The 13,532-nt window shown below is 44.4% G+C and overlaps 1 protein-coding gene across 4 annotated transcripts in view; it reads left to right on the plus strand.

Annotated features, from left to right (window-relative positions):
* Window positions 1–13,532, plus strand: part of SH3KBP1 (SH3 domain containing kinase binding protein 1) — a 346,074-nt gene that overhangs the window by 276,934 nt on the left and 55,608 nt on the right. For all 4 annotated transcript variants that reach the window (XM_060086464.1, XM_060086462.1, XM_060086463.1 and 1 more), the window contains one exon: window positions 12,943–12,994. In XM_060086464.1, the coding sequence (XP_059942447.1) occupies window positions 12,943–12,994 (52 nt within the window). The remainder of the gene's footprint in view (window positions 1–12,942; window positions 12,995–13,532) is intronic.

Raw genomic sequence — 13,532 nt, forward strand, 5'->3', positions numbered from 1 at the left:
ATTGTTTCTCTGATAACAATGTAACAAAAAACGTTGAAAAGTTAGAAGCACTTTACATTCTAAGGGGGAGCAGTTTGGTCTTTTCCAACCAGTTCCACGCCTCAGGGCTCTTTGGTCAGGCTTTCATGTGACTTCTGCCCACCTTTCCCAGCCTGCATTCTATTCATGCCCATGGTGGCTCTATTACTGGACCATGAACCTTGACCCATCACCATTCCCATGGAGCTGAGGTTTGGGAAAGGTAACTACAATACTGGTGGATTGGTTGCCAAGGATACTAAACAGCATTGATGGTGTATGCACTGCTTAGATGAATGGATATGATTGTTCAAGGAGCCAGATGGTGTAGGTACCCACCAAGATTATGGCCTGTAGATTGGTTTGAAGCCAAGGGCCACACCTTTTAGGCTTTTTGATAGATTTCTTTCTTGTATTGTTTAGCTGAAGGATGCTCTGTTCCATATCTGTTATTCTCTCTAGGAATTAAGTTTGAGGTTCAGAGAATCTATATTCTGCTTCCCAGTGTTCTCTAGATCATTGAGACTTACTGCTGGTCCATGGACCACACTTTATCAGCATCACCTGGAGCTTGTTAGAAGTGTTCGGACCCCACCCTAGACCTGGTGCCTCAGAACCTGCATTTTATCAAGATCCTCAGATGATCTGTTTACACGTTACAGTTTGGGAAGCTCTAGTGTAGATACAGGTATCTGTCTAAGTGATGACAACCCCACCTTCTAGTTTCCAGCCATATTTTCGGAGGAGAATAAATCCACAGAACAGAGAAGGGCTCACCATTCAGTAAAGACATTTTCCACCAAGCAAAATCATTTGACCCATTTTTGTTGATAATGATTGCCATGGTGGGTTATCAGCTGACAGAATTCATCCTCGAGAAAAACAGACGCTAGCTCTTAGTAATGACTATATAGTAAATGTTTAAAACGGTAAGACACAGGAATGAGGTTTGGCAAACATTTATGGAGTGCGGTGGTTGTGACTCTAGGCTGCGGCATTGAATAGACTTGGACTTGAATCCTGGCCCTGTCACTTAGCTGTTCTGTTCAAGGTCAACTCATTGAATGTTTCCTCAGTACACTCAGCCCTCGGTATCTGCGGGTTCTGCATCTGTGGATTCAATCAACCTTGGGTCAAAAATACTAAAAAAATATATTTCAGGGAGTTCCTAAAAGTAAAACTTGAATTTCTTGAATTTGCTGTGCAATGACAACTATTAACGTAGCATTTACATTGTATTTGCAACCATTTATATAGCACTGACCTTGTATTAGGTATTATAAGTAATCTAGAGATGACTTAAAGTATAGGGGAGGATGTGCATAGGTTATATGCAAATACTTCCCATTTTATATGAGGGACTTGAACATCTGTGGAATTTGTTGTCTGCGGGGGGTACTGGAAGCAAATCTCCCACAAATACTGCATAACGACTGTGTCCTCATCTATAAAATTGCAAGAATAATCATACCTACCTTGTTAAACTGTTGAGAAGATTAACTGAGATGATGCATATGAATTCCTTAGCACAGCGCCTGATCCTTTGCAAACGCCCCATACGTGTTAACTATTCTGGTCTTTGTAATAATGACTATTAGCACAAATTTCAGCTGGAAGGCTCCAGCTAAAACTGTTCAGTAATGATAGAAATCTGACTGTAGTTCATCAGATCAGCATGGAGTTATCTTGGTGTCTTGGTGAGCTTCCCTGGGGATCCAAATGCATCTAAGAACTTTGATAAATAGCCTTTAAAAAGAAATCAAGTGCCTTATAATATATATTTGCAGAGACAAGCAAGTACAGGATGGCATAACCTTCATGTCATTTTGCATATTTGGGAGGGGGGCAGATCTGCTGCCTGACAGTGATGTTTTATGTTTATTCATGCATTCACTTGGTATCTATCGGGTCCCTTCTTTGGGCTGGCTGCCGTGCTGGTTGATGGGAAGTGAAGAGCACACACATGGTCACTGTCCTTGTGGGCTTAGTGTTGGGCAGCAGGGGGCCACCCAGACTACCAGCTTCACCCTTCTCCCTCATCTTTGCGAGCCTGGTAAAAAAGTGTTCACATCCAAAGCATTTGGATACCAAGACCTTCATGGTGATGCCTCTCCCTTTGGCCAAGGCATCTTAGCAAGCACGCCCTCCTACCAGACATTTGCTGCCTTCTTGGCCCTGATGGAAGTAGTATGATTTTGAAGGCTGAGGTAAAATCTGGATAATTCTTTTAACAAATGGGCAAAGCCTGTGGTTGCCTACGTTGTAGCACCCTGCCTTCTAGTCCCCAGCCATATTTCAGGGGGGCAATAAATCCACTCAAGTGAGAGAGACTCCATGGCATACTCTTCTAGAAGCTCTGCTCTGTTACATAAGGTATTGCAGGAGGACTCCCGCTGAGAGAGTGAAGTTGTCAGTGATGAGTGGACTCGTCTTGGTTTGCTCACTGAGGCATGCATGCTCTTTGGGGCCCATGGGCATCTTTCCCACCCCAGACAAGCAACCACCATCTCTTTGGTAGGTCTTTTAACCTTGTTCCTAAGAAGCAGAAAACTTAGTTTTAGGGAAACAGTAGTTATACCTGTCAGACAAAGTAATGCCTACAGCTGAGAAGCGACCGTATAATGTGACGTTCAGCTTTTAGCAGATTCAAAGTACTATATCCTTTTCATCCCCTCTGGCCTATAAAACCCGCCAACCAGCTTTGCATTGGTTGTTACACCAGCCTTTAGAACTGCACCTGGAGCGTTGGTGAGTTCGCGACAGCGTGACTGGAGACAGGGCTGTTGTGTGCTGAGTTGACTGTGTAAAGATGATTAGAGTCATTAACACAAATGCACTATGTGAATGACAGAGTCTGAACCGTGATTCTGCCATCAATGTCAGCAGACGTCATCTTGTCTTGCCAGTAGCTGGGGTTGCAGTCATTCATCCAGAAAGGAGGACGATGTGTGATGATTAGGGTAGACAGGAGCAAGCAGCATTATTCAGTGGCAGACCTCTTGAATCAGTAGGCGTCACCGAAGCATTCTGACACGGCAGGTGTATTCTCTGCTCCGGTGCAGATTCAGGTGGTCACTACAGGGCCTTTTGGAACTCCGCGAGGTCTTTCTTTCAGAGGGTACTCAGCACATTCTCTCTCACCGGGGTAGTAAAGGCTTTGGGGCTTTTCCCCAAGACATTCCCAGAGAGCACCGGTCGATCTCTTGGTGCACATTTTAGAGCGATTATATAAGCTATTTATGTGAGAACCTAGATTCAGTGGCTGCCTGTTTATTTTGAGCCTCGACAGTAAAATTGAATATTAGAATGGAAAGATTAAATATTCTGAGAGCTCTGATGAAGCGACGTGCATGCTTTGTTGTCAGGACTGAAGGAAAGCAGGGAACTTGGACTCTGAACTGCAGAAACAACATCTTCCTGTCATTAAAAAAAAAATAGAAGAGGTATCCTGAAAGATGATGTTTCTGAAAGAGAGTGTTTTAAGAAAGTCTCAGGATCCAGTTCTCTTAAAAGAAAGTGTTCAAATCACCAGAAAATGGTACTGTTCTTGCATGCACTGATTTGAGGGGCTCTTGTGAGCTTGTGCCACGTTGAAAACCAGGGCATTGCTGAGAGTCCCAGAGGCGTTTCCCCAGTGAATGCTCTACAGTGGAGGGTCTGCCTCTTGGCCTCAGGGATACAGAACCCTGCCCTCAAAGACTTCTAAGCATGCCTGTAACTGTGATGCAGGCTCACATTTGCAAACTCACAGAGACTTACCCGGGGAGCAGACTGGCAGCTTACTAATCACAACAGGAACTGAAATGTCAGCCCGTCTGAAGCACATAGGTCTGCCTGCCCTGGGCATTTGCTCCCTCTCAGCCTGATTCCTTAAAAGCCAGATTCTATAGGAAACCACATTTACCTGGTGACTTCCGGGAGAGCAAGGAATGAAAAGAAGAGGAGCTAGTTATTTTCACGAAGGGTCTTGCATGTACAACTTGAGGCCCCCTCAGGCACCAGGGGGAAGAGGGAGTCAAGGGAACTGTATCTTGGGTTCACCTAAGCCCAGAGAATGCTGGCAAGAGCCCCACACCTGTGACCTCAGCAACTCTCCATTTTTCTTGGTTTTCATGGCTGATCAGCCCCTTGCCATCCACTGTCCATCTCCAGACATATCGCGGTTCAATCAAGTAGATTTCCCACATTCTCCATTACAGTGGAGTGCCAACCTTAAGATCGTTCGGCGGGAGTTTTGTACGTTCCAAACTTTTATAGGAAAGGATGTATCTTTTTTTTTGACATTTATCATGGTCTATTTTATTTTTTAATACGTTTGCTTTTTTTAAAATCTTTATTGGAATATAATTTTTTTACAATGGTGTGTTAGTTTCTGCTGTATAACAAAGTGAATCAGCTGTACATATACAGATATCCCCATATCTCCTACCTCTTGCGTCTCCCTTCCACCCTCCCTATCCCACCCCTCTAGGTGGTCACAAAGCACCGAGCTGATCTCCCTGTGCTATGTGGCTGCTTCCCACTAGCTATCTATTCTACATTTGGTAGTGTATATATGTCCATGCCACTCTCTCACTTTGTCCCAGCTTACCATTCCCCCTCCCCATATCCCCAAGTCCATTCTCTAGTAGGTCTGTGTCTTTATTCCCATCTTGCCCCTAGGTTCTTCATGACCTTTTTTTTTTTTTTTAGATTCCATATGTATGTGTTAGTATACGGTATTTGTTTTTCTCTTTCTGACTTACTTCACTCTGTATGACAGACTCTAGGTCCATCCATCTCACTACAAATAACTCAATTTCATTTCTTTTTATGGCTGAGTAATATTCCATTGTATATATGTGCCACATCTTCTTTATCCATTCATCTGTTGATGGACACTTAGGTTGCTTCCATGTCCTGGCTATTGTCAATAGAGCTGCATTGAACATTGTGGTACATGACTCTTTTTGAATTATGGTTTTCTCAGGGTATATGCCCAGTAGTGGGATTGCTAGGTCGTATGGTAGTTCTATTTTTAGTTTCTTAAGGAACCTCCATACTGGTCTCCATAATGGCTGTATCAATGTAAATTCCCACCAACAGTGCAAGAGGGTTCCCTTTTCTCCACACCCTCTCCAGCATTTCTTGTTTGTAGATTTTTTGATGATGGCCATTCTGACTGGTGTGAGGTGATACCTCATTGTACTTTTGATTTGCATTTCTCTAATGATTAGTGATGTTGAGCATCCTTTCATGTGTTTGTTGGCAGTCTGTATATCTTCTTTGGAGAAATGTCTATTTAGGTCTTCTGCCCATTTTTGGATTGGGTTCTTTGTTTTTTTGATATTGAGCTGCATGAGCTGCTTGTAAATTTTGGAGATTAATCCTTTGTGATTTGCTTTGCTTGCAAATATTTTCTCCCATTCTGAGGGTTGTCTTTTGGTCTTGTTTATGGTTTGCTTTGCTGTGCAAAAGCTTTTAAGTTTCATTAGGTCCCATTTGTTTATTTTTGTTTTTATTTGCATTTCTCTAGGAGGTGGGTCAAAAAGGACCTTGCTGTGATTTATGTCATAGAGTGTTCTGCCCATGTTTTCCTCTAAGAGTTTGATAGTGTCTGGCCTTACGTTTAGGTCTTTAATCCACTTTGAGTTTGTTTTTGTGTATGGTGTTAGGGAGTGTTCTACTTTCATTCTTTTACATGTAGCTGTCCAGTTTTCCCAGTACCACTTATTGAAGAGGCTGTCTTTTCTCCATTGTATATTCTTGCCTCCTTTATCAAAGATAAGGTGACCATATATGTGTGGGTTTATCTCCTGGCTTTCTATCCTATTCCACTGATCTATATTTCTGTTTTTGTGCAAGTACCATACTGTCTTGATTACTGTAGCTTTGCAGTATAGTCTGAAGTCTGGGAGCCTGATTCCTCCAGCTCCTTTTTTCTTTCTCAATTTTGCTTTGGCTATTCGGGGTCTTTTGTGTTTCCATAAAAATTGTGAAATTTTTTGTTCTAGTTCTGTGGAAAATGTTATTGGTAGTTTGATAGGGATTGCATTGAATCTGTAGATTGCTTTGGGTAGTAAAGTCATTTTCACAGTGTTGATTCTTCCAATCCAAGAACATGGTATATCTCTCCATCTGTTTGTATCATCTTTAATTTCTTTCATCAGTGTCTTCTAGTTTTCTGCATGCAGGTCTTTTGTCTGCTTAGGTAGGTATTCCTAGGTATTTTATTCTTTTTGTTGCAGTGGTAAATGGGAGTGTTTCCTTAATTTCTCTTTCAGATCTTTCATCATTAATGTATAGGAATGCAAGAGATTTCTGTGTATTAATTTTGTATTTTGCTACATTACCAAATTCCTTGATTAGCTCTAATAGTTTTCTGGTAGCATCTTTAGGATTCTCTATGTATAGTATCATGTCATCTGCAAACAGTGACAGTTTTACCTCTTTTCCAATTTGGATTCCTTTCGTTTCTTTTTCTTCTCTGATTGCTGTGGCTAAGACTTCTAAAACTATGTTGAATAATAAGGGTGAGAGTGGGCAACCCGGTCTTGTTCCTGATCTCAGTGGAAATGGTTTCAGTTTTTCACCATTGAGAATGATGTTGGCTCTGGGTTTGTCATATATGGCCTTTATTATGTTGAGGTAAGTTACCTCTTTGCCTAGGAAAGGATGTCTCTTGCTTGCTTCCCATAATGGCTAATCCACTGTAGGTGAATTTTGCTGGTTTAACTCAGACCACATTCTGTTTACTAAGTTCTAAGGAGGCCCCTTACCTTAGCCCCCATCATCGGACAACCCAGTTATAGCACTGTCCTCGGCCAAAATTTTCTTTATTCCTAGTCACGTCCTTCAGCCTTTTGAGAACCACTCTTCTTTCTCATTTTTGAAGATGCCCAATGAATTATTTCCCTGTTTTTAGTCTTCCAAAAAGGAACAGATTTGTGCTTATAATAAGCAACATTATGAATAAAACTCACCTTTGGCATTATTTGTCTGTACATTTAATTTTCTGGGTAATTTCACCTGCAGAGATGGGGATTGTCAAGGTGTTGATATTGCCCAAGTATGGCCTAATGACAGAGCCCCAGCTGAGTTTCCCTGACATGGCCTGGATGGCACTCCTTCTCCCTTCTCTATTGGTACTTATAGCCTTTACTCTCCCAACTGAGCACCTCATTCAATATACTCTTGCCTGAAGTGATTCTCTCTCATCATGCCATCTGAACTGTAATCTCTTTGAAGGCAGACCTGCGTCCCAAGCTTTTCCTTCATAGGGTCTAACAGTGTGTGTCTTAGTTCAGGCTGGTATAACGGAATACCATAGAGTAGATGGCTTATAAACAACAGAAATTTCTCACACTTCTGGAGGCTAAGAAGTCCAAGATTTGGCATCTAGTGAGGGCTCACTTCCTGGTTCATAGATAGCTGTCTTCTTGCTGTGTCCTGGAGGTGAAGGAACTCTCTGGGGTCTACTTTATAAGGGCACTAATCTCACTCATGAGAGCTCCACCCTCATGACCTAATCTCTTCCTAAAGGCCCCATCTCCAAACACCACCACATTGGGGATTAGGTTTCAACCTAAGAATTTTGTGTTCATTCAGTGGACAAATATTCAGTCCTTAGCAGCATGCTTGGTATATGGTTGGCACTCAGGAATCCCTTGTCCTTTGGTCGTTTGGTGACAAGGTGTACCTTCCTTTCCTTCTCTCCCTCCCCTCTTACTAGCTGCTCACTCCTGTGATAGTGTGAAAGAGGAGCAAGAGTAGAGGGAGGGGCAGAAAGAAGCCAGATCCCTTGTCAGATTTGTCTTCCCAGACAAAGGGGGGCCCAGATCCATCCATCCGGGTGTGAGGTCTGGGCATGGAGTCGAGGCACCACTTTCAGGGTGGGGTAGATGGCGTGAAGAGGTAAGCCAAGGGAGTGAACTGAGAGAGCATCTTAGAGAGAAACTGAACACCAAAGCCTGGGTGACCACCCAACAGGCCGGCAGCCTAGATGGGTCCAGCCAAGAGGGAGACAATGCATGTAGGCCACCAGCCCGGAGGCCAAGGAGAGGAAGAGAGAGAGACCCTGCCAAGAGCAGGTTTTTTGGTAGCCCCCTGTGATCTCCTGTGCTGGGGACTCTGTAGGGTGCAGAGGGGCATAGCCCCAGACGCACTCTTCAAATGTGCTGCCAGTCCACCAGGGACAGGAGAGAAAAGGGCAGAGTGGAGGCCCCTATGTGTTTCTAGAGCCATGAGGGGTACCCTGGTCAGGAACTGTCTGTTTGTGTCCCCTGTCCAGCCTCACACAGAGACACCTCCAGAGAACTTAGCTAGATGCCTGGAGGAGGGCTTCCCAAGACTCAAAATCAAGCTGAAAATTGCTTCCAGAACCTTACCATGTTCCTCTCACAAAGCCCCCTGAAGGGTACCCAGCCATGAGGAGTCTGCTCCTCTGGTTATTTTCAACAAGTCACATGTCTGGGCCCAGAGCTCTGAAGGCAAACTGGCTTGAGAGGTCAAGTGGCAAATCGTAATTCCTGCCAGGGAGGACAGTTGAGCCAGCTGACGTGCTCCTTCACTTGGGGCTGACCAGACTTGCCAGACAAAGGGCAGAATCAATTATGAAATCCTTTAGCAGGAAGCAAAACCTGCCTTCCTGCTGTCTTCACTCCAGAACATTCAGATCTATTTCCTTCCCGGTAATAACGGTAAGAAATGAAATCTAGTTCATATATCCTTTGAAGGATGGTGTTTGCTTCTGTGTCCAAGCCAACAGATCTACGTGCAGGGAAATGCACATGCACGTGCACCCAGGCCTGTGTGCCCCGCACGTGTGAAGACCATGGAAGGCATTCTGCTCTCCCAGAAATCAGAAAACGTTCGCCCATTGACTTTCTTAAGAACATTTTCATGTTGGCTCTTTTTTAATGATTTGCCAGTCTGGACACTGAGAGATGTGAGTTCTGGGCCCATTTTAGCTCCAACCTAGCTGTTAACATGGCCCCTCTAGGCCTCAGTTTTCTCAACTTAAAGGGGACCCTCTGATCACTCAGAGCTCTGACGTCCTCTGTTCCTAGCGCTGACCTGCCAGTTGAGCAGGATGACGCCACCTGGGCCTGGAGCTGGAGTGTTTTATTTTCACTGTGGAGGGAGGAGAATAAATAGAACAAGTGCCTCTAAAAAATTCATGACTTATAAAAAGAAACGAAATTGAGTTATTTGTAGTGAGGTGGATGGACCTAGAGTCTGTCATACAGAGTGACGTAAGTCAGAAAGAGAAAAACAAATACCATATGCTAACGCATATATATGGAATCTAAAAAAAGAAAAAAAGGTCATGAAGAACCTAGGGGCAAGATGGGAATAAAGACACAGACCTACTAGAGAATGGACTTGAGGATACGGGGAGGGGGAAGGGTAAGCTGGGGCGAAGTGAGAGAGTGGTATGGACATATATACACTACCAAACGTAAGGTAGATAGCTAGTGGGAAGCAGCCGCATAGCACAGGGAGATCAGCTCGGTGCTTTGTGACCACCTAGAGTGGTGGGATATGGAGGGTGGGAGGGAGACGCAAGAGGGAGGAGATATGGGGATATACGTATATGTATAGCTGATTCACTTTGTTATACAGCAGAAACTAACACACCATTGTAAAACAATTATACTGCAATAAAGATGTTAAAAAAATTTTGTGACTTAAAATACTTGACTGAGTTGAAAGGATGTTTCTGTCTGCGCACCTGCAGGAGCTAGTTAATGCTGGTAAATTCAACAGAGAAAGCGTTGACCTACTACTTAACCTGGAAAATCAGTTACGTGATGTGCTTATGTCTTTTGTTTGAGAATCATGAACTCCCGTGATGAATCTTCTACTGCCACATTTTTGCTACCGGTTTACCCGCTCTGCCTTCTCAGTTTTCACTGCCCTGTCTTCCTGTGGCATTAAAAGAAAAAACAAATCAGGGGAATTCCCTGGTCCAATGGTTAGAACTCGGTGCTCTCACTGCCGGGGCCCAGGTTCGATACCTGGTTGGGGAACTAAGATCCCGTGAGCTGCAAGGCACGGCCAAAAAAATGAAAAAGAAAAAGAAAAGAAAAAAGATCATTGTCAGCTCATGTGAATACTTTATTAATCGTTTGTGGAGTGGTCTAGAGCTACAGGGAACCCTGACCCTGGTGTTTGTTCCGAATTATCTTAAAAGACATGTCCTTTGAAAAATGTGGCATCATTTCTCATCTAAGGAGGCAGGAAGGCTAAGTTTGATGAAATCAGGGCCAAAGTCAGTCAAGGGAAAAAAAAAAGCAGGACAACTTGTAAACCTCCTCTGCTACTAAGCAAAGCAGGCACCTGGCCAGCATTGGTCAGGCCTGGTGAATGCGAGACAGACAGCTCACAAACTGCTGCTTCCTTTCCAAGCTGCCCCACCTGCCTCCGCAGCTGCTAGGGCTCCCGACACAGCCTCACACCCCTGCCTGCTTCCTCCGCCCTCCGAGCAGGCACTTGGCATGACCACGCTCTCCACACGCTGTTGGGGAGCACAGTACTTCCCGTCCCCTCTCTCGGTGCCCCTCCGCCCTGCCCTGTTGCATTTCGTGTATTACATGCCAAATCTGACACAACACTAAGGGTTTTTTTTTCTTTGCACAGTAATCTTGGAAAATATGATGACTTGTAATTGTCTTTTTTTATTTGAGGCCCTGTGGTTTGAGGCAAGGTCGCTGGGGGAACGGCCTCAGTAAGAGGAGGCTCATGTGAAATTGGTTAGAAAAATGTTCCAACAACTGAGAGTGAGGAAGCCGTCCAGGGGGTGGGCATTGCTGGGGCTGAGCTGGGAAGAATTAGGCCACGTGGTGTTGGCAGTTTCCTGTGTAAGAAATTACTCTGATCCAGAGGTAAAGGAAGGTTAATTGGCAGAGTTTCAACTTCATTAGGTAAACACACATCTGTCCCCAGTCTAATTTCTACAAAGACAGAGAAGAGAGGAAGGAAAAAGGAGTCAGGGTAGAGGGCTGGAAGGGGCTGGCAACAGGGGAAGAGTCGTAAGCTCTGGGTGGAGGGCCTGTACCCATGCGGAGGTGGCCCTTGGAGCATCCTTCTTTCTTTTTTTTTTTTTATAATGAAGTTTGGATGCATATAGACAGTACAGAAAAATATTAAGAAGGAAACACATATGCACTCATAATCCTACAAGAGATCAGCACTATAAATTTCTTTCTTTCCAGTCTTTTCCCCTCTCTGAATATATTGTAACATGGCTGAGCTCATACTGTAGCTGCAATTCAATACCCTTTTTTCTTCCCCTTAATGTTGACATACTACAGTTTCTTGTGCTTTTGTAAACTCTGTGTGGTTTACGGCCGTGAGATGGTTTGTCTTGTGGATGCCCTCTGGCAGGATGGCCCCTTCACAGTGGTTAAGAGCATTCCTGTGGGGCAGATAGCCCTGGACTGGACTCTTGGCCCCCTGCCCCGTTTACTAGCCTGGTGACTTGGGGAAATGACTTCATCTCTTGAAGCCCCAATTATTTCATCTGCAAAATGGGCATAATAATATCACTCCTTATAGAGTTGTCACGAGGATTGGGCAAGGCAGTGCTTACTGACTCCCTCTGTGAAACCGCCTCCTCCTAAGAGGGAAGTAATATTATCGTTTTACAGGTGAGAAATTTCATCTAGGTGAGGTCACTTGCCCAGGGTCCACTGCTAAAAACGGAAAGAGCCGGGATGTGTAACGGCAGCCACATTCTGAAGCCCCGCCTCTTGCCCACCATATTATACCCTTACTTGGGGTCACTTGGCCAAATCACCCAGCTAGTAAAGAGAAGAGTTGAAATGTCAAGTCCAGAGCCTACGTGCTGTGATGCTCCCTGAGACAGTTCTTTGTGGGTCTCGTATTCTGTGGGTTTTACTTAAAACCGTTTCTTCCTGTGTCCTGGTGCTGCATCAGGCACCGGGAGACACTGGTGGGTCGGGCTGAGGATGGTCGGGTGCTTTGGCTGGTCACATCAGTACTTCTTCAGCATGCAGAAGAGAGTCCATGGAGCTTTTTTAAAGTCACAAGTATCTGATACCCAGAGAGGGTCAGGACAGGTGTCAGCAGCAACATGGATCATATGCTCAAACCCTCCCCATTTCCATCTTTCCTTAATGATGTTGATGATGAGATGTTTCTCTCCTTGCCTTTGGTCCCCTTTTCCCCTGTGCAAGAATGGTGCCCAAGAACTGTGCCCTGGCTGGATTCTCGGCCCTAGGACATTTGCCAAGTCCAGCCTGTCTCCCACCTACAGCGAATCCTGGGTGAGCAAGGAGATGCCATTGATTGCATTGCTGACTCATCCCCTCCAGAATGACAGGGTGTGAGAGAAAAACAAATAGTGGCTGATATGCAAAGAAACTCCATTCCAGTTTCCAGGGTATGACTGGTCTGTGGGGGAACCTCACAAATGGCCTACCAGCCTTGGGGTGAAAAGGGGCAGAAAGCTTAGAACCCTACCCAGCCACAGGGGCCCCTCAGCCTGCATTTTGTTGCAGGTCCCACATCCAGAGCGGATCTAATTTAGAGCCATCCCAGTGACTCTTTCTGAATCGCTTGGTTATTCAGCAGATTAAATCTTAATTGCAAATGCGGTTTCAGCGTAGGAGTACCATTGTGCTTGCTGGTTTCAGGCCATTTTTGCTGAGCCGCGCTTTTCCAGAAGGCTGTTACAAATTTAGAAAGGGGGAAATGGTATTTCATTTGTCCATCAGAGCTTTGTTTTGCAGACTGAATTTATTTTAGTACTTGTTTAAAGGTGCCAAAACCTGACATCCCTGGAGAGAGAATTGCTCAATTTTTTTGGAGAGCTTCTCTGGACTGTCCAAACTACATCTAGAAAACACTGTCTATGGTCCTTATGTGAGAGGCCAGACCTGCCAACAATCTCATGTGGTATCATTTTGATTAATTTTTCAGAGACCCAAGAAGCCACCTCCTCCATCGGCTCCCGTCATCAAGCAAGGGGCAGGTAATATACCTTTCACTTCCGTCAACACACTGTCTTTCTCTTACTGTTTTCCCTAACAAAGAAACATATCATTAAAATGTATCCCTGATACAGCCTCCCAAAGAGAATGACCAGAAAGACTTTGTTTCAGAATAAACCAGTTTTGTTTGCTTTGTTTTTGTTTTTATTTTTTTAATAAACCCCTTTTGTGGAGAAAGGAACTGGTTGTCTGCTTTGCCTGTGCCTGCCCGTCGAGGGTCAGCCTGGGGAGAGCTGCTTCCCGTGGGTCACAGCTTCACTGGGCATGTATAGCAGTGCTGAATTTTCTATTTCCGTCCCGGGTGGTTAACCAAAATTTGTACTTACTTCACTTGCCCCCAGCAACAAAAGATGTTTTTCTAGCAATACTTTCCCTCCCTCATGATGCTTCTCTCATCTGGAAAAGAATCCAATTAATTCACTTTTTCTGTGTGGCTCAGATGTTAAGGTTGAATACTATAGGAAGACTTGATGCCGTTGGACACTTGGTAACTCATTGTACACTGGCGTCTCATACATA

Source organism: Mesoplodon densirostris, chromosome X (assembly GCF_025265405.1).
Source record: "Mesoplodon densirostris isolate mMesDen1 chromosome X, mMesDen1 primary haplotype, whole genome shotgun sequence".
NCBI lineage: Eukaryota > Metazoa > Chordata > Mammalia > Artiodactyla > Ziphiidae > Mesoplodon > Mesoplodon densirostris.